The 19,035-nt window shown below is 40.4% G+C and overlaps 2 protein-coding genes across 2 annotated transcripts; both read right to left on the bottom strand.

The window, feature by feature from the left end:
• Positions 1–16,822: 16,822 nt before the first annotated feature.
• On the bottom strand, positions 16,823–17,914 carry LOC143888867 (uncharacterized). Its single transcript, XM_077393256.1, has 2 exons — positions 17,762–17,914; positions 16,823–17,662 (listed from the first exon to the last, which is right to left on the bottom strand). Exons 1-2 carry the CDS (start codon positions 17,912–17,914, stop codon positions 16,823–16,825), a joined length of 993 nt encoding a protein of 330 aa, XP_077249371.1.
• A 524-nt stretch (positions 17,915–18,438) lies between these two features.
• LOC143888866 (uncharacterized) lies at positions 18,439–19,035 on the bottom strand. Its single transcript, XM_077393255.1, has one exon. It carries the CDS (start codon positions 19,033–19,035, stop codon positions 18,439–18,441), a length of 597 nt encoding a protein of 198 aa, XP_077249370.1.

Raw genomic sequence — 19,035 nt, 5'->3', positions numbered from 1 at the left:
CCTTTTCCTTTCCTTTGGCTTCTTCTTGGAGTTTCTTCCACTGAAGTTCTAAAAAAGCTTGCGCTACTTCCCCTCTCGAGGCTGATTGATGTTGCATCCTCCTTTTACCCTGACCATGTCTTTTGAAGGACTTCTTTTCCTCCACCCCTAATCCTTCCTCCCTCAAAAGCTTCCTTTTACCTTTGTAATCAAACCTCTTTCCTTCACCATAGGAATTGGAATCCCCATCCATATTAAAGTTTTCTAAAAGATCAAGAAGGGTGCAAACAAATTTCCTTTTTTTCTATTCTATTTCATATCTGCTATAACGCTTACTCTCCCTCTTTTTATATAGGAATGGACCGACTTCTGAGTGCTTTGAGTAATTATTATTATTCTCGATTCCATAACCGCAATGCATGTTGGAGGCAAAGTTAGTATGAAACCATTTTGTATACTTCTTTATGTATTTGCCACGTCTTCCAAGAGTGGGACGCGAAGCAAGAGATCTGTGGCACCCTTTTCGAAGATCCATAATTCCATATGATGGTCATCCTTTACAATGGCGGGGGAATTGTTGATAGCCTTATCTTGCCTCGGAACACAGAGAGGAGTACTGTCGATTTTTCTACCTTGTTTCGTCTCCCCTCTTCTTTGGGTACCCCTTCTTGCAGTGCCATGTGTAGAGTCATTTAATGCCCTATGCTGGGTCATCTGAAATAGCCAACCTTCTTTTGCAACAGGCTGCCGTGTTCTTAGCAAACCGGCCAATAAGGATTCAACCTCGTGATAACCTAATTCAAATTTGAAATTGGGGTCCAACAGTCCTTTGTCCTCCACCTGAGGGAGAAGTTCTTTTCCTTTGATGACCTCATCAATGGCAGCCCTCTCCTCCGGTACCGAATGCCACGATTAAGCATTACCCTTCCACCTGTGTTAAGATCGACCCCCTAGTGACTCTCATCATTTTCATACTCATGTCCTCCATTAATGACTTCTACAAGAGGCATACTTCTAACACGAATTAATTAGCTTTTATTCTCCACCTTCAACTTAATAAATGGTAGCACACATTTCCAATCTAAGGTAAGAACCTTAGCAGAGGTACATTCTAAGCAATTATCATGATTCCCTGACAATTGAACTTGAAGAACCTCCCCAAAGATATTGTCTAAGGCTTCTATTGTAGATAGAGTCCACATGTGGAGGGGAATGTCGTAGAATCTTAGGTAGATCATTTTTGCTCCATTGTGAAGAGCTAGGTTCCATGTTTGTAGAGACGCTATATAACCTCTCATTGTGTCTCCACCTTGCCTGAGGACCAACTTGCGTGCTTCTCTGATTCGAAGCAAAATAGGATCTCCGATGAGTTGATAACATATGGTTTCGATAGTTGAGGGATATGCCATGCTTTCCTCGCCCAATGCCAAACCTCTTCAAGCTTCCATGAAGATCCTTTCATACTTCCCACTAAACATTTTTTAAGAACCTTCTTACGTTCTTCTACCTCTTTTCCAGGTATGATAATTTCTGGATATCGCCCAATAAGTCCCAATTCTGGGCTGTCCCCCTCCACACCCTTCCCCCTCCATCCATGATTGATCTCTCCTCCTGCTATTCCTTCCTCTCTCATTAGCGAGCATTTTCCGCAGCAGCTACGCTATCAAAGTTATAGCATCCACATTCCGTACACTTCCATTCGCCACCCAGGGAATGATTTGGGGTTGGATTTGTTCTTAATCCCTCAGCCATCTTCCTGATTCTCTTCTGCGATCAAATAGATTTCTCCTGTAAGGAACAAGGTCTCCCCTTCACTACTTGATCCGAAGGCAAACTCGTGGAAACTCCTTGGGGAGAACCGAGGGGAAGGGTTTAAAGTTTTTCCATTACCTAGAAGAATAAGACTTTTCCTACAACAATATCTTTGAATCTCCAACGATTGGAGAGCTTCAGAGACAAAATAACCAGCCGAGATGATGTCAAGATACACATCTTCCAGGCTCTCTATTCTGTATCCACAACTACAAGTTCCCTTGGCAATAGCACTTCCTAGTGGGAGCACCATGGGGACTCTCCCGTCGATGACCGAAAAATTCCCGCACCCCCATCTTTCAAAGGAAAAAGAGAGCTTAATCCAAAATTTGTTACCCCCAAAACCAAATCCAAGGACAAGGATCTAGAAGGGCTTGGGCCCTATCTCACAAGAGATAGACAAGCTGAACATATTCAGGACACATATGCCTTCTTTGCTTGTTATCGAATCATATCCCGAACTTCATCAAGATTCTTGTTTTCTTGAATATCCTCACTATCAAGATCAGAGGGCCTTCTAAGAGTACCAAATGATGTATAACAAATTTACAATTGACACTCTAATGCCAATTTATGATGAATCTTTTACCAAAAATAAGAACCAAAAGTCGATAAGTAGCTTCCGATATTGACAAGTAGCTTTTTATCATATACTTTGGGAGCTGATATATTCGCCTCTTTTCAGTCCCAGGGACACCCTCTACCTCCTTTAACTGGTTTTTTTACCGGACTGTAGCAACTAATAAAAAATTCTCCTATCTCTCGCTTGCCCCAACTTTTAACTGGTTTCTCTCACCAAAATGGCGTGGGAATGATCCAGCAAGGCGCCCGCGGAGGAAAGAAGCTCTCTTAGAGTGCCCATGGCTCTGATCTGCATCTCACAGCAGCAATGAAATCGGCCGCATCTTCTATACGCACCGAAAAAGGAAGTTTCAAGCAACCGGGAAGTACTCGTCCAAGAGTCCGTACAGATCAGATGGTTAGATGTTTAGGATTGTCCTATAATCCATAGGATGATCCCAACCCTCCGATCTCCTAACTATAGGGGTTTCTATAATATGTCATCTCTCTACATATCAGATGGTTAGATGGTTAGGATCATCGAATCATATCTGTCCCATTGTATTTTTCTAAACATACTTGCCCCTACGCACCGACCCCATATAAAAACTACTTTTAACCAGAAATCTCACAACCTTAAGATTATTGGTTGAATAGTGTACTTGCATTCCCATTGGTGGAAATGATGGGACCCATATATTTTGAGCCACTCACCTAGTCCCATTGGTACAAGTAGTGAGAAGCTCATCAATTTTAAAATCAGTGGAGAAATATATTACTGCCACCCTATTCTCTGTCGCCGATTTTCAAATGTGCTTCCCCTTTGGGCAAGAGTGATCGTTAGCATAGACTTTCATTTCGAAGGGAAAAGAAAAATGAATCAGGGCTATTTGTAGGGAGTTTTTAGTTGAACTTAGAAGTTTGTGACAATTCAAGGTTTATTATTACCTTGTAAGAAATCTTCATATCAGAGAATGTTTTTAGTTGAACTTAGAAGTTTGTGACACTCCAAGGATTATTATTACCTTGTAAGAAATCTTCATATCAGAAAATAAATTGTTCAATAGCAAGTACCAAACATGAAAATATACATTTTTCCAGTATTTTGATATGAACATTATAGAATCCTCACAAAATACTTCAGACCCATCAACCTACTCAGACAACTAGAATATTGCCCAGCTCTACTCAGTATTTCATGAGTCATCTCTGGGCACGGGAGAAATTGTTAGGGTTATTAGGGTTTAAGCAGGATGCTTAAAGCATTACACCCAAGGTATCTAGTTTGGAATACCAAGTTTGTTGCCTCCAGCCCCTATATATAGAGATACACTAGGGTTAGAAGAGGTTAATGGGCTCCAGCCCAAATGGGCCCACTACACCTGGTCCATTACCTATTGGGCTTATATTAGAACATACATGGGTTATATGATATACCCAACAATCTCCTCCTATGTTCTACATATAGCACAATCCAATAGATAGATAATGTGACGTCCAAACAAAATTATTGAATCATCCATATCACCATATCAATAAAGATTTGTAATCCAACTGAAAACAAAAATACTTAAAAGAATAACCAAGAGTTTTAGAAATAATCTAAACTCAAACATAAGCAGTTTTATATGTAGGTGAACTATTTAATCAACGGAAAAGAAAATAATAGTTCCACTGCACTATAAGGATTCACTCATCAAGTAAGTCATCCTCATCAAGATCCAAATTGAGGCAATCTCCTCCATTTTCGCCAATTCCTGTAAATTATCAAATATGAATTTCATTAAAAAATGAATCCAATCATTTGTGTATTTTACTAAAAGTATCTAGTTCTACCAGAAGAACTTAGTACAATTTCATAATGGCTGAAAAATAAATATCAATATCAATAAGCATCAATGTCAAGTTTCAATCAAGAACCAGACCTAAACAGTTTCTTTACAAAGAACCATTCCATGTTTCCATTTGGAATGTTACAGGCATCATATCCAAATTGAGTTAAGCTGTATCATCAAGTTTGGAATGAAACAACCTTTCCCAAGAAGGACATGTCATCAAATGTGGAATGACATAAAGATAACTGTAAACATCATTGAAACATATCAAGTGCTTATCTTGGCCAAGATAGGGAGATTCGAAAAATTCAAAATAATATGAATGTAGGTTAAGACACGTCTACACAGTCTTTAACCCCATCTCCCCCACAGTTTTGAATATTCGATCTTTGTTCAGTCCCTTCGTAAGAGCATCGGCCATATTATCCTTCGATCTCACATCAACCAAAGTGATAATACCTTGTTCTAGAAGATAATTCAGCGTGGCATGTTTCAGCCTGACATGTCTCCTCTTACCGTTAAAGAGTGAGTTTTTCACAATCGTAATTGTAGCTTGATTATCACAGAACAAACTTAAAGAGTTAATCTTTAAATGGGTCAATGGAATGTCCATGATCAGATCTCTTATCCACTCTGCTTCATCTCCTGTAGAAGCTAAAGCATAAAGTTCCGATTCCATAGATGACAGAGCAATACAAGTCTGTCTCTTTGACTTCCATGCAACAGCGGCTCCACCCAGTGTAAAAACATAACCACTGGTAGATTTACTGTCTCCTAATTCTGATCCCCATGATGCATCAGAATACCCTTCCAGGATAGGAGGATGGCCAGTATAACATAGAGCATATCCTTGAGTACCCTTAAGGTATCTCATCAGCCTCATAAGGGCATCCCAGTGCTCATGGCCAGGATTACTAGTGAAACGACTCAGCATGCCAACTGTAAAGGCTATGTCTGGTCTAGTGCAACTCATAGCATACATGAGACTACCAATCAGTTTAGAATAATCTAACTGATTCACACTGTCTCCTCCATTAGAGATCAGCTTCTTGGTATAATCAAATGGTGTCTCAATCGGTTTACACTCACTGTATCCCCATGTAGAAAGTAGTTTTTCAATATAATGGGCTTGGCTAAGAGTAATCCCTTGCCTTTCAAAACTTACTTTCATACCAAGAATGGTGTCAACCACACCAAGATCTTTCATGTCGAATTCTTGAGCCAAAGTGGTTTTCACGTCACTCACTACAGAGAGATCGGAACCAAAAATCAACATATCGTCTACATACAAACAAATAATCGCAACCTTATTCGACACAGAACGATAGTAAAGGCATTTATCTGAATAACTGGTCTGAAAACCAAAGCTCTTTACTACCTTGTCAAATTTTTGATGCCACAATTTAGGTGCTTGTTTAAGACCATACAAAGATTTGTGTAACTTACAAACTCTGTTCTCGAAACCTTCCATGACAAACCCTTCAGGTTGGTTCATGTAGATTTCCTCTGTGAGGTCTCCATTAAGGAAAGCCGTTTTTACATCCATTTGATGCACAACATACTTCTCAATAGAAGCCAAAGCAAGAAGAATTCTTATCGTTGCCAAATGACAGACCGGTGAGTAAACATCAAAGTAGTCTATCCCACTGACTTGAGTATAGCCCTTAGCTACTAAACGTGCTTTATACCGAGCTATGGATCCGTCAGGATTAAGTTTCTTCTTCAAAATCCACTTACAGCCCACAGTCTTAGCCCCTTTTGGCAAATCGACTAGTTGCCAAGTTTGATTTTGTAGCAGAGAGCTCATTTCATCATCAATGGCTTCTGCCCACAACAAAGAGTCCCTAGATCTCATCGCTTCCTTATAGGTTGATGGATCATTCTCGACATGGTAGGTCACAAAGTCCTCACCAAAGTTCTTGGGTACTCTATCTCTTGTAGAAACCCTTAAAGGTTCTGATGTAGAAATCAGTGTAGGACAGGTGTCAGAAGTATTCTGTTCAAACTCTACATGCGATTCTGTAACCATCTCAGTATCGCCAGGTAGGTTCAAACCATGATCTCTGAGAAATTTATTCTCAAAGAATACTGCATCTCTAGATTCTATAACCAAATTGGTAGATAGATCCAAAAACCGATCAGCAGCACTATCTTCTGCACCACCTAGATAAACACAAGTGTTTGTTCTAGGTCCTACCTTAGGTCTCCTAGGGTCTTGTATCCTCACATAAGCAATACAACCCCAAGTCTTCAGAGTGTCATATCTACAAGGATGTTTATGCCATAACTCATAAGGAGTAGTGGTCAACTTAGAGTGGTGTACTCTATTCAGGATGTGATTTGCAGTTAAAACTGCTTCTCCCCAATAGCTAGTAGGCATGCCAGCTGTCAATAACATAGAGTTTAACATTTCAGTTAACGTCCGGTTCTTACGTTCAGCTATGCCATTAGATTGAGGTGAGTAAGGAGCAGTAGTTTCAAGTATTATGCCCTGAGAGGCACAGAATTCCTTGAACTCTGTCAAAGTGTATTCTCCTCCTCTATCACTCCTAAATCGCTTAATTTTCAAGTTCAATTGATTTTCAACACGATTCTTGAAAATTTTAAATTTATCAAAAGCTTCATCTTTCGATTTTAGGAGATAAATATGACAATATCTAGAAAAATCGTCTATAAATGTGATTAAATACTTCCGACCACCTCGAGTAGTGAAACTTTTAAAGTCACAGAGGTCAGAATGTATTAACTCAAGAAGTTGTGTGCTCCTAGAAACTGAACGAAAAGGTTTTCTAGTGATCTTGGTTTGTGCACACACTTCACACCTGTCAAATCTAATCGATGTATCTAAAGGTATATTATAAGTTTTAGCAAGTGTTACCATTTTCCTATAGTTCACATGTCCCAATCTAGTGTGTAACAACTTAGGATCAATCAAAGTGGAACTAACCTGACTAACGGTTTCATTTGCTAAACTCAGTCTATACATACCATCGATTAAGAAAGCACAGCCAAAATAATAAGAGTTAACAGTTAAAGTTACTCTACCACCCAAAAAAGATGAACACATGCCAGCATTGTCTAAAAGACTAATAGAAATTAAATTCTTTTGAATAGCAGGAACTACTTTAACATTTTTTAAAGTGAGTATTTTACCTGAAGAAAGGACCAGGTTCGCAGTTCCAGTGTGAGTCACCTGTGCCTCAGCTCCACTAGCCACTGTAACGGTCTCTTTCACGCCAACGGCATCCGTAAGAAGTTTCTTTGAGTTGCAAACATGGCAGGTGGCTCCTGTATCTAACCACCAGTCTGAAGAAGTACTGGCCTTACCATTGCCTAACATGGCAATAAAACTCTTAGGCGCAGCACTGCCCACCATCATATGAGCTTCCTTTTGTGGTGTGTCAGATTTAGCCTTCTTAGGTTGTTTACATTCTGCAGCAAAGTGACCCCATTTCCCACAGTTGTGGCACTTGCCCTTCTTTTTCTGAAAGATAGTCTTTTTGGCCTCCAACTTGGGATGTTCACTTTTAGGTGACTTGGATTTCCGAGGAAATTTCTTGGGATATGTTACCGCGTTAGCAGCAGACTGTTGCTGTCTAACCATCTCCAAGTTATTCCTAGCTCGATTCTCATCTTCGATTCGAATGAATCGTTTGAGATCATCCAGTCCCACTTGCACCTTTTTCCGATACATCTCGGTTTTGAAAGAATGCCATGCAGATGGTAATTTATATATAATTGCACCCACAAGAAACGAATCACAGACAGCTATTTTTTCATTATTCAACTTAGATCTCAAATTCTCTAGATCAGTAACTTGAGGAGTGATTTCCTTGTCTTCTTGAAACTTGAAATCCATGAATTTGTCCACAAGATGGGTCTTGGACAATTCTTCTTCCTTCTTAAAGTGAGCATCTAAGTTGTCCCATATTGCTTTAGCAGTGTTAAATTTACTATAGGTTTCTGCAAGACGATCTGAAAGACAATTCAACAGGTAGTCTTTGCAGAAATCCTCATCTCTAAGCCATTGAGATTCATCAACTTCTTCATCCGTCTCAGCAAAGGTACTCAAAACAGTGTAAAAACAATTCATATATTTGAGACTGAATTGAGTCTTTCGCTTCCATGAGTTAAACTCAGATCCACCAAAAGAGTGAAGTTTGACCATCTCAAAAGGCATAGAAATTTTTTCCATTGGATATTTCAGATGAAATTAAAAATTAGAAAGAGTGCACCTGATTGGCGAATCGCAGAACCAAATTCCAATAAGAGTGGCAGCCAATGGAATATGACGACCAAAAATTCGCCCAACAAGAATTCGGCAACGAGTGACTGATTTGCCCACCCACACCCAAAACAAAAAAAAATTCTGCGAGGCTGCAACTCTAATGGCTTCTTGGCCTCCTCTGCAAGAATATCAAAATCTTGGTCTACTCAAGATGGGCACAGACAACTTGATGGTCCTTTTTACCATTAACTGGAACCCACGTGAAAAATTGCAGATGGGTTTGGACCCAAAATTAGGGTCAACAAGATGGGTTTAGGCAAAGGAAAAAAAAGTCTGCAAGATGGGTTTTGGTTGCCGTATCTAGTGCACCTTGAAACCAATAAAGCAAAATTGGCAAATGGGGAGAGAAAATCTGGTTGATGAAGAACCCTTATTCTGCCCAAAAACCCACTTGAATCGGTTGAGAAATCCGCCCAAAAACAATCGAACAGCAGATCGTATGGGGTTTCAGCAGCGTTTTTAATCCAAACCCACTTCAACAGATAAAACCCACTTCAAAAGAGAACGAGGGTTTGTAATGCAGACCTTCGATTGCAGAGAAACAGATTGAAGAAGACGGAGATCCCTTGCTGCACCCTTGATTCAATCGATCCAAGGATGGGTTTAATTAGGGTATAAGCAATGGATGGTCACTCGTTTTTAGCCAACAATCACAGACAATTTCGGTTTGAGGAGTGGCCGTCAAAACAACCTCTGTAAATCCGACAAAGAAGAAAACCCAACAAATTTGCAGAAAGAACCCACGCGGCTAGTTGAGGGAGACGAGCCCACGCCACAGATTTGGTCGAGTAATCCTTCTCTGTTTTGCAGAAAGACAATAATCACATGCCCAAAAATATAGAGTATCTCCTTTCCCTTCTTCAAGGTAGAGACGGCTCCTTCAGAGAGAAGATCCGACGCCTAACGCTTGTCTAAGGGATTAATCCCATGCCCAAACAGTGATGCTTCGATGTTTTCCGAAAAAATAATAGAGAAACCCTAAACGTTATAATGCTTTAAGATTGTTAGGGTTATTAGGGTTTAAGCAGGATGCTTAAAGCATTACACCCAAGGTATCTAGTTTGGAATACCAAGTTTGTTGCCTCCAGCCCCTATATATAGAGATACACTAGGGTTAGAAGAGGTTAATGGGCTCCAGCCCAAATGGGCCCACTACACCTGGTCCATTACCTATTGGGCTTATATTAGAACATACATGGGTTATATGATATACCCAACAGAAATAACCTCTCTGCAAATTCCTCCGGAAATTAGAACACCCAAGCAAAATTCGACAATCTTTTTTATTAGTCCATTCGACATCAGAACCAAGCCTTCTTTCTTTCGTTCTTCTTTTTTTCTTTTTCTTTTTTTGATAAGTAAGCTGGGATTGAACCTCCGACCTGAAGGTTGAAAACCAAGCATTTTTTCTTGACCAGAGATAGTCTCATTGGAATGATCATACTTTATTTCTAATACCTAATTATGCATAATAATCAATTTTGAAACTGAACTTTGGTATGACAAATGGCAGTTAGATTGCCCAGTTGCAAAACTTTTTCCTGAAGAATCTCTATCTTCCGAAACACTTAGTTATATCATGGATAGCTTGACTGCAATCATGGAACGTTACCGCTCTTTCTTCCAACTATTCTAATGAAAACCTCATTTCAACTGGCATGACAATGTGTGGAGGCTTCTTTTCAGAGAATCTACAAGAATTTCCTTTTTATGCCGGAGAAAATTCCTTCAAAGAACTCCAACAAATATCTGACTGAAATCCAGACAATTCATTTTAAGCCACAAGAGATTACTTATGTAACAGAGCCAAGGAATGTGAGAAAGAAGTTCTTACACCCTGAACTGCATCTTAGGTCATTCGGACTTTCTTGGATAATTGGTTAAATGTTTTTCAAATCTCTTTAGAATCATCTCCAGAATATTCCATAAGGACCCGTTTGGATACCTCATACTCTGTATTTGGATTTGGAATTGAGTTTTGAGTGCAAAATGAATAGATCCGGCAGCTCATGTTGAGAGAGAGAGAGAGAGAGCTAAGGGGATACTTCCTAGTGGAGGGGAGAGCAAAGAGGGTGAAGGAAATTGCCACATTGGGGATTTCCAATTTCTTATTTCCACAGCAAACTTAGAAATCTGATTTTTTTTCACTGTCAGCTGCCGAATTAGAAATCCAAGAATTTGATCCGATCCAAATTACAGTGCAAAAAGGGCTGCAAATGTCAGAAATTCAAATAAAATTCTTCTTGGCATCCAAACAGGCCCTAACTAGATTTGTAAATGTCCTTTTGGTACAGCTGGGAAGACGACCATATTTTTTATCCACTGTTTCTATTCTTGGTCAAGTGGGACTGCAGGAAATAGTGCTGGATTCCACCTCATTAATGAAGACAGAGCCTCTGAAAAAGTGAGCCTGTGTGGCTACTCTCACATGCAATAGACCATCCGCGAAATGCCTTTTGCGATGGACGCTAGCAAATCCCTTAACAAAATGGTTAAACTCGGGTGGGCCAAGCTCCTTTGACAAGGATTTCTAGGAAAGGATTTCAAATTCAGCAATTTCATCAAGACAAAAAATGGGTCCTAACCATGGTTTTAAATTTCGACCGAAATCCGAAATTTTGGATTTCGGTGGAGAACAACACTGAAATCACACTTACCCGAAATAGTATTTTATTTCAGCCGAGATTTCGGAATTTCGGTCGAGATTTCGGAATTTCGGTCGAAATTTCACCCAAAAAACCTGTTTTTTTTAATTATTTTAATATTTCAGCCGAAATTTTATTTCAAATAAAATACTATTTTTCTTGTTTCGCCGGATTTCAGCCCACATTTCGGTCGAAATTTCGTTTTTGGTGGGGTCCGAAACCGGTATCGAAACCGAAATTTAAAACCTTGGTCCTAACCCCCTAGTAAATCCCAAGGATTGGCAGTCTGATGGCTTCGTCATCCAGAGAAGTAGTCCAACTCAACGTAGGCTGTGTCTGCGAAATCAAACAAAGACGTGGTGGCCTTCTTTCTAACTCTTACCCTAAATTTCTTTTCGGGTTCTGCTATATGCTTGGCACCATCTCCAATTCGGTCGCAGATAAGCAAAATATTCTGAAAGGCTCATTCTTTTCGTGGAAAAGTTACCTCACTCTTCAATATAAATTGAGTGTGGTTCTCCATCTGCCGTGAACGCTGTTGAGAACAACCTTAAAATTCCTCATAAGACCATTGCCATTGTTGATATAATTGCCGGCCTTCTATCTATCCGTTTTTTGAATGATATTTCATATCTACAGAGAGCAACCGATTGGTGAATGGTTTGCCAATAAGGGGTCACTTCAAAGGGAACACCACCCCCCCCCCCCCCCCGGCGGCTCTGAAAACCCCTCTCCTGAAATAGGTATTGAAGGAAATAGACATGGCTTTATTGAATACATAATGCTGGTTTAGAGAAGCTTTTTGCATAGACAAAGAACATTGTAAAGAAAGGAATCTAAGAGGATGTTGATAGAACTTAAAGGTTTAATGCATTAGAGAGGATTCCAACTGATCAGATGTTTGGGTTCCTCAAATATTTCCTTTTGTTATTTTTTTCCCCGATTGTTCAGCTATAGCCTGCTCCCCGGATTTTGAAAACAATGGCTGCACCCTATTTTTCCAACTCCAATAGCAAAATACATCATTCCTTGACTATGGCACCATGGCTTAGTCGAGAAATTGAAAGCCGTGACTGGCCCTCCTAACCATCTCTAAAATACATGTAGCCACCTATAGGATGACCAAAATGGTTGACCATCTGATGATCAAAATGGTTGACCATCTGACAAGTCATAGCCCCAAGCATAAGCTGATCAGATCATCTCAGTTGGTATTGCAAACCACCTATTTTGGCATTGGATGACTTAATCATAGTTTTAAAACTCCCCCGCCTCAGCGTAGACTCCCCTAAGTCGACTCCCTTTTCCCTTGGCCACATTTCACATTTTGCCATCGCGTTCCGCGTTTGGCTCTATAGAGTCAATAAAAACTCCTTTGACTCTCACGAGTTATGATTGCGTCACCCGAGTACCCAGCCGTGCAAACTGGGTATTCAACTGCGTCGTGCCGAGTTGATTAGGATTTTCTTCGACCGTGTTTTAACCAACATCTGCATTTTGAAATACTGACTTAATAAAAGAACACAAAATAAAGAAGATTAGAAAAAAAATTAAAGAAAGGAGATGACTGGAAAACACCAGAATAAATGGGTGAGGTGACAATACCAACCCTAAAACCAAAATAGCAACACAAATTGCCATCCACTTCCTTTACTACAATAAAGTACTTGTGTGTCACTTCGTATGGAAAACAAGGTTATTATGTATTTTCATTTTCTCATTATTTTTATGCATTTTTTCAAAAAACTTTAGAAACATTTATGGTTAATTTTGAACATCTGTCAATGTCTTTGAAAATGATCAGAATACCACTGATTTGGGGCCAAAATTTTCTTCACAATTCTTTTGCGAAACATGCAGACCAGTACAAGCACGGTGAACATAACATATCCGCACCGGCCATCAGGCTGACATATTGAATTTAGTATGCTAATATTTAAACTAGATTCCAAGATTGCTGAAAAGAAACTTGAGCAATCCCCATGTCAGAATAGCAATACAAGATGGTCTCAAAAAAATTGAGTAACTACTGTGATAGCAAAGAGAATATAATTAAGTTGAAGACATGGAATCAAACAAACCACGAATAAGCAGGTGACCACCTTTTAAAAACTGCATTCAGAGCTCTCTGTCTTCACAGTTCCCTGTAACCCATGAACAATCAAACAGATAGTATATCATCTCAATCTGTAAGAGAAGCACCATTAAACAAGTAAAGAATTTGGGATTACCTCCAACTCTGTCATTCAATTACTCTAAAGAAAAGTTTAAATCACTAGCCATGAGAAACCCGTCATTTTTTATTTTTTTTTGAAAGGTATCAACTTTGATTAAAAAGAGAAAGAGGAGACAGGATGCCCCCTACAATACAGAGACCGATCAGCCCAGTACCTATAACAATTAATTCAGAATGTAATTCCTACCCAGCCCCCCACCCCATTACATTTCACGGGATAATGATGCACATTGAATCCAAAGTAACACCCTGTTTAGCCAATTCGTCTGCCATCAGATTCGCCGTTCTCCTCCTATGAACGATCAAAGGCCGGACAATCTGTACTTCAGAGATATAGTTCTGTAGTCTCCATGGTCCTTTAGATTTGCCGATGGCCCACGCAATTGCATTAGTTGAATCCCCCTCGACTACCAGGGTCTCTGATAGATTGGAGGCGTACCATTTAATGCCAAATAGGAGTGCTCTAATTTCCGCTTCATTTGCATCTGTCTTACCAAGTGGCCCCGAGTACGATATGATTGTTCTGCCTTTGTCGTCCCTGATAATGCCTCCAATGCCGGCCAGCCCCAGGTTACCCATAGCACTTCCATCAAAATTCAGTTTTAGCCATCCTTCCACCGGAGGTTCCCATTTTGGTGTTATCTTTTCTGAGAACTTCCGTTCGAAAATGATTGCATTCCAGTGCTTTAGTATCGAACTAGTTCCATAAGAGACTCCTCTAATGCTTCTTGCCCATGCTATAAGGAGGACTTTGACCTCAATAATGATCCTGTCCACAGACCTGATTTTATTTTCGAAGGTGCATTCATTTCTCTCTCTCCAAATGGACCATATTGTTGCGAATGGAATCAGTTTCCAGAACAGCTGACCCACTTCCCCAAAATCTCCGCCCGTCCAACCAGTTAGCACCCTGCCGATAGATTTTTGGAACACCCATTTAACTCCAAACGATTTTATCAGCCCATTCCACAAGCGAAAAGAAAATGGGCAGTGAAGTAATAAATGATCGATCGATTCTTCAGCATTGTTGCACAGTACACACCTGCTGGCCATTTGAATACTTCTCCTTTTTAACTGATCCCATGTATTTATTTTCTTGTGGACAACAGTCCAAGCAAAGGCAGTGACCCTTGGGGGTGCTTTTGACTTCCAAATGCAGGCTCGACTAGAAGCTTTCTTCCCTCCATCGTTTAAAGCAGAGATAAAAGATCGGATGGAAAACTCACCATGTTCTTCAGTGACCCATACACGCTCGTCAGGTACATCTCTGCAATATTGGACTTCAAGCAGCATAAGGAGCTCGGCCAGATCGCCAATTTCATCATCTTTCAGATCTCTGCGTAGCCTGATGTCCCAAGAGAAGCGTCTTCCTTCGGTGTTCCTCATATTTTGAGACACCAGAGAGTCCCTCATTGTAGCTAGTGAAAACAGTTTTGGAAAAGCCTCTTTCAGAGTTTTATCTCCTACCCATAAGTCTAACCAAAAACGAATATCCTCTCCGTTTCCAACTCGAAATCGAGTCAGAGCTTCAAAATCCGTCGAAGATGATGCAATTGATTTCCAAGCACCGGATCCCTTTCCTACACCAGGTTTCTTGACAGACCACTCGCCCAAATTTCTACCATATTTGTCCCTGATAACAGCATGCCATAAAGAATTTCTATTCTCTCCATATCTCCAAAGCCACGATCCCAAGAGTGATTTGTTGCGGAGCTTTATTTTTTCAATGCCAAGACCCCCATGTTTCTTCAACTGAGTGACCTTCTTCCAACTAATCAGGTGTTTCAGTCTTTTAGAACTTTCGTTTCTTTCCCACAGAAAGTCACGCTGCAGCTTCTCAATTTTTTGTGCAATTTTCGAAGGAATACGGAATAGTGACATGAAGTATACGGGCATATTAGCTAACGCCGCCTTTAACAAGGTGATTCTACCCCCAAAAGAAATATATTTCTTCTTCCATGTGGCAAGTTTTCTCTCCATCCTTTCCAACACTGGATCCCATTGAGCAATTGACGGAATTCCAAAACCCAGCGGAAGTCCCAGGTATCATATGGGGAGGTTTCCAGAGCTACATCCTATAATTTGAGCATATCGATCAATTCTTTCCTCGTCAATATAGATTCCAGCCACTACGTTTTTGCCAAAATTGATTTTAAGTCCCGATACAGTTTCGAACCATCTGAATAATCTTTTTATGTTTCGAACCGCTTCCTCATCTTCCTCGATCAAGACCAGTCTAACGTCTGCGAACTGAAGGTGAGTGATGGTTTCTGAATTGTTACTAGCCTTCAGTCCCTTTATGAATTGCTTTTCCTCCGCTCTTTTTATCATTTGACCTAGAGTTTCCACAACCATGATAAAAAGATAAGGTGATAGCGGATCACCTTGTCTCAATCCTTTGCTGCGCTTGAAAAAACCTTCTGCTGATCCGTTCAACAGAATAGAGAAAGATGTTGTAGATATTGACGCTCGGATCCATCCACACCATTTTTCCCCGAATCCCATTTTTCGCATTATGAAACTCAGAAAATCCCAATCGACGTGATCGTAGGCTTTCTCAATGTTGATCTTTAGCAACAGCCTGCCTTTCCCGCCCCGCTTAACTGAATCGATGACTTCATTGGCGATGAGTACGCCGTCAAGAATCTGTCTTCGCTCTACAAATGCTCCTTGGTACTTCGATATCAGGTCTCCCATAACCGGTTTCAAACATCTGGCAAGTACTTTGGAAATAATTTTGGAGATACTATGGGTAAGGCTAATAGGTCTGAAATCCTTGAGACCAAGGACACCACATTTCTTAGGGATCAATGTGATGAAAGTTGTGTTAGCTTCCCAATTAAAGGTACCTCGATTGTGGAATTCATGTAGCACAGCCATGACATCCTCCTTAATGATGCTCCAGTAATTCTGAAAGAAAGCAATGGGGAATCCGTCGGGGCCGGGTGCTTTGTCCTTTGACATAGACAAAATCGCAGCTTCGACTTTTTCAACATTCAAAGCCCTTTCCAGATCAGCAGCCTGTATTTTCGATATAGACCTGAAATTCAGCCCCACCACTTTAGGACGCCAGACGTACTCCTTGCAGTACAGTTTGGTGGAGTAGGAGATGATGAGATTCTTGATTTCTTCTCCATCTTCAACCAAATTATCCCCCATTTTCAAGCAATTAATGGCATTAATCCTTTTACGAACATTTGCCATTCTATGGAAGAATTTAGAGTTATGATCACCTTCCCGCAGACATGTTGCACGAGATTTCTGCCGCCACCTAATCTCCTCCCTCCGTATGATTTCCTCATATCTTCCTTCAATCGAATTCGGTCCTCCTTCTCCGATGGGTTTAGTGGATTGGTGTCCTCATTGGTTTCCATAGATTGTAAGGATTGCAGTATCTCCTCTTTTCTATTTTTACTCCTCTCATCTTCAACTTTCTGCCATTCCCGAATCTTCATCTTTAGCCCTTTCAGTTTTTACAAAACTTATATCCCTCCCAACCATCCGCCTCTAACTCCTTCCACCACCCACTAATTTTGTCATCGAACCCCGGGATTTCGCATAAGTCCACATCAAATCTGAAAGGTCTTGGGCCCCCCGAGTAATTTGAGATTTCCAATAGAAGAGGGTTGTGGTCCGAGGTGGGTTTTGGAAGAGCCCGCTGGAAGATTTTAGTAAAGACCTCTTCCCACTCCTTCGATACGAGGATGCGATCAATTCTACTCTTCACCAGAGATTCTTGATTATTCGACCAAGTGTATCTAGAGCCTTCCAAGGGTAAATCTATCAATTGTCCGTCCTGAATGAAATTAGATAAATGTCGCATACTGGTGGTTATCCTCCCCGGTCTATTCTTTTCGGATGGGAACCTGATGGTATTGAAATCCCCCCCTACGATCCACGGACCCTGCCAGTTATCCCTAATCATCATCAATTCCGGCCATAAAGCACTTCGATCCCTTGCCTTTGCTGGCCCGTATACAATGGTGAGCATCCATCTCTCGTTCCAATGAACAGAATCGAAGAGAACAGAGATAGCAAATTGATGAATTGTAGCCCCCATCAAATTAAAAGAGTTACTCCTCCAGATAATAATTATACCTCCCGCCGAACCGACCGCCTCCTTCGCAACCCACTCCCTATTATTTCTGCCCCAAATTTTATTGATTAACACCTCTGTAACTCCCATGGTTTTCGATTCCACGATTGCCACCAAGTCGAGGTTTCTGCTCTGAATGAAATCCTTGACCGCCAAAATTTTCTTATCCGCCCCCAACCCCCTTATATTCCATATACCTATCTTCATCAGCTTCAATGAGTTTTGCCCCCAGATACTCGTGGTTTACAGTAAACCCCGAACCTCCCTTGAACCCTTCTTTGGTTTCTTCTTGTCAGTTTTGACAGATACCTCGCGCTTGTCAATATCGTCTATGATAGTCCAAGTCGCCGCCTCATTTTCTTTGTACGCGATGCCCATTTCAGACCCCATTCTCTCCATTTTATCCCTTTTGAGGGACGATGAATGCTCAGTCGAATCAGCCCCCAGAGTGGACTTCACCATAGCCTCCTTAATTTATGAGAAACCCATCATAGCTTTTCTCCCTACATGAGAATGAAGCTTGATTGAATGGGATCCCATAAAATTTTGCAGGCCTCATGTTGTGTACTCCTTTGCCTAAATAAGAATGGTATATTGATATCAAGCATCAACACAGGGACACTGTGTTATGAAAGTCTTCTAAAATGGGTTTCTATCGCTTCATTTAGCCAAGCAAAATTTAAGTTGAGTCTAGACCACACAAGCTCATTGACTGTGATGAACCATCCACTGCAATCTCCAACACAGCTTCCGGCACAATTAAGCTCAAACAAAATAAGTATTGTGACAAAAAATAATGGTACATAAAAGCAACTGGCACATCACAAAATTGTTGACTATCAAGCATTATCCAGAAAAATGTATTACAAATGGCATAACACAAAATTGATGAGTAGAAAGTACTATTCAGAAAAATGTATACCTTAACAACATGTAGAATAAATTTAACAATTTCTGAATCCCACCCCATTTTTCAGAGCCAAACTTTAACCCAACAACTCCATCTTGCCTTGGTATACCCTCAAAAGATCAGGAACTCTATGTAGATACTTGATCACAAATTTCTCCAAGAAGTCCTTCTCATTCACTCTCAACGGCCGAGAAAGACACAAATCCTTATTGATCAGACCCTTTGACATTAGAACTTGCAAAACCGAACATCTTGGCACAATCCTCTTCTCAAAACTAAGCGATAAAATATCAGCATATTTGGATATACTTGAGGGCTTACAATTCATTTCGTTAACAAAGAAATCCATCCCTCTCCTAATCTTCTTCTCCGATACTATCATATGTGTTGGATAAGTTTTGAAAGCTGAAAAAATCTCAGCTTCAGACCAACCCAAGCTCCTGTAAAGCTCCAATTTTCCTTCCCAGTTCAATTTGCTCATCCCTGACATTACACGGACAGCTGTGATAAAGGTCGCTTTAATGGGATCGAAACCCATCTCCTTAACCATAGCAACGATTTCACTAATCCGACTATTATTTAGCATCATCGTCGTGGGATGGTTTGAGATCAGTTTCAAGATCATGGAATTGGGAACACCGTGATTTTTCAAGACTGCAATGTTGGGTGTCAT

The sequence above is a fragment of the Tasmannia lanceolata genome, unplaced genomic scaffold (genome assembly GCF_043159265.1).
Source record: "Tasmannia lanceolata isolate RefF3 unplaced genomic scaffold, GAP_Taslan_0.1 ptg000012l, whole genome shotgun sequence".
NCBI lineage: Eukaryota > Viridiplantae > Streptophyta > Magnoliopsida > Canellales > Winteraceae > Tasmannia > Tasmannia lanceolata.
Note: the sequence above shows the minus strand (reverse complement) of the source record. Positions and strands in the feature narration are given on the sequence as shown.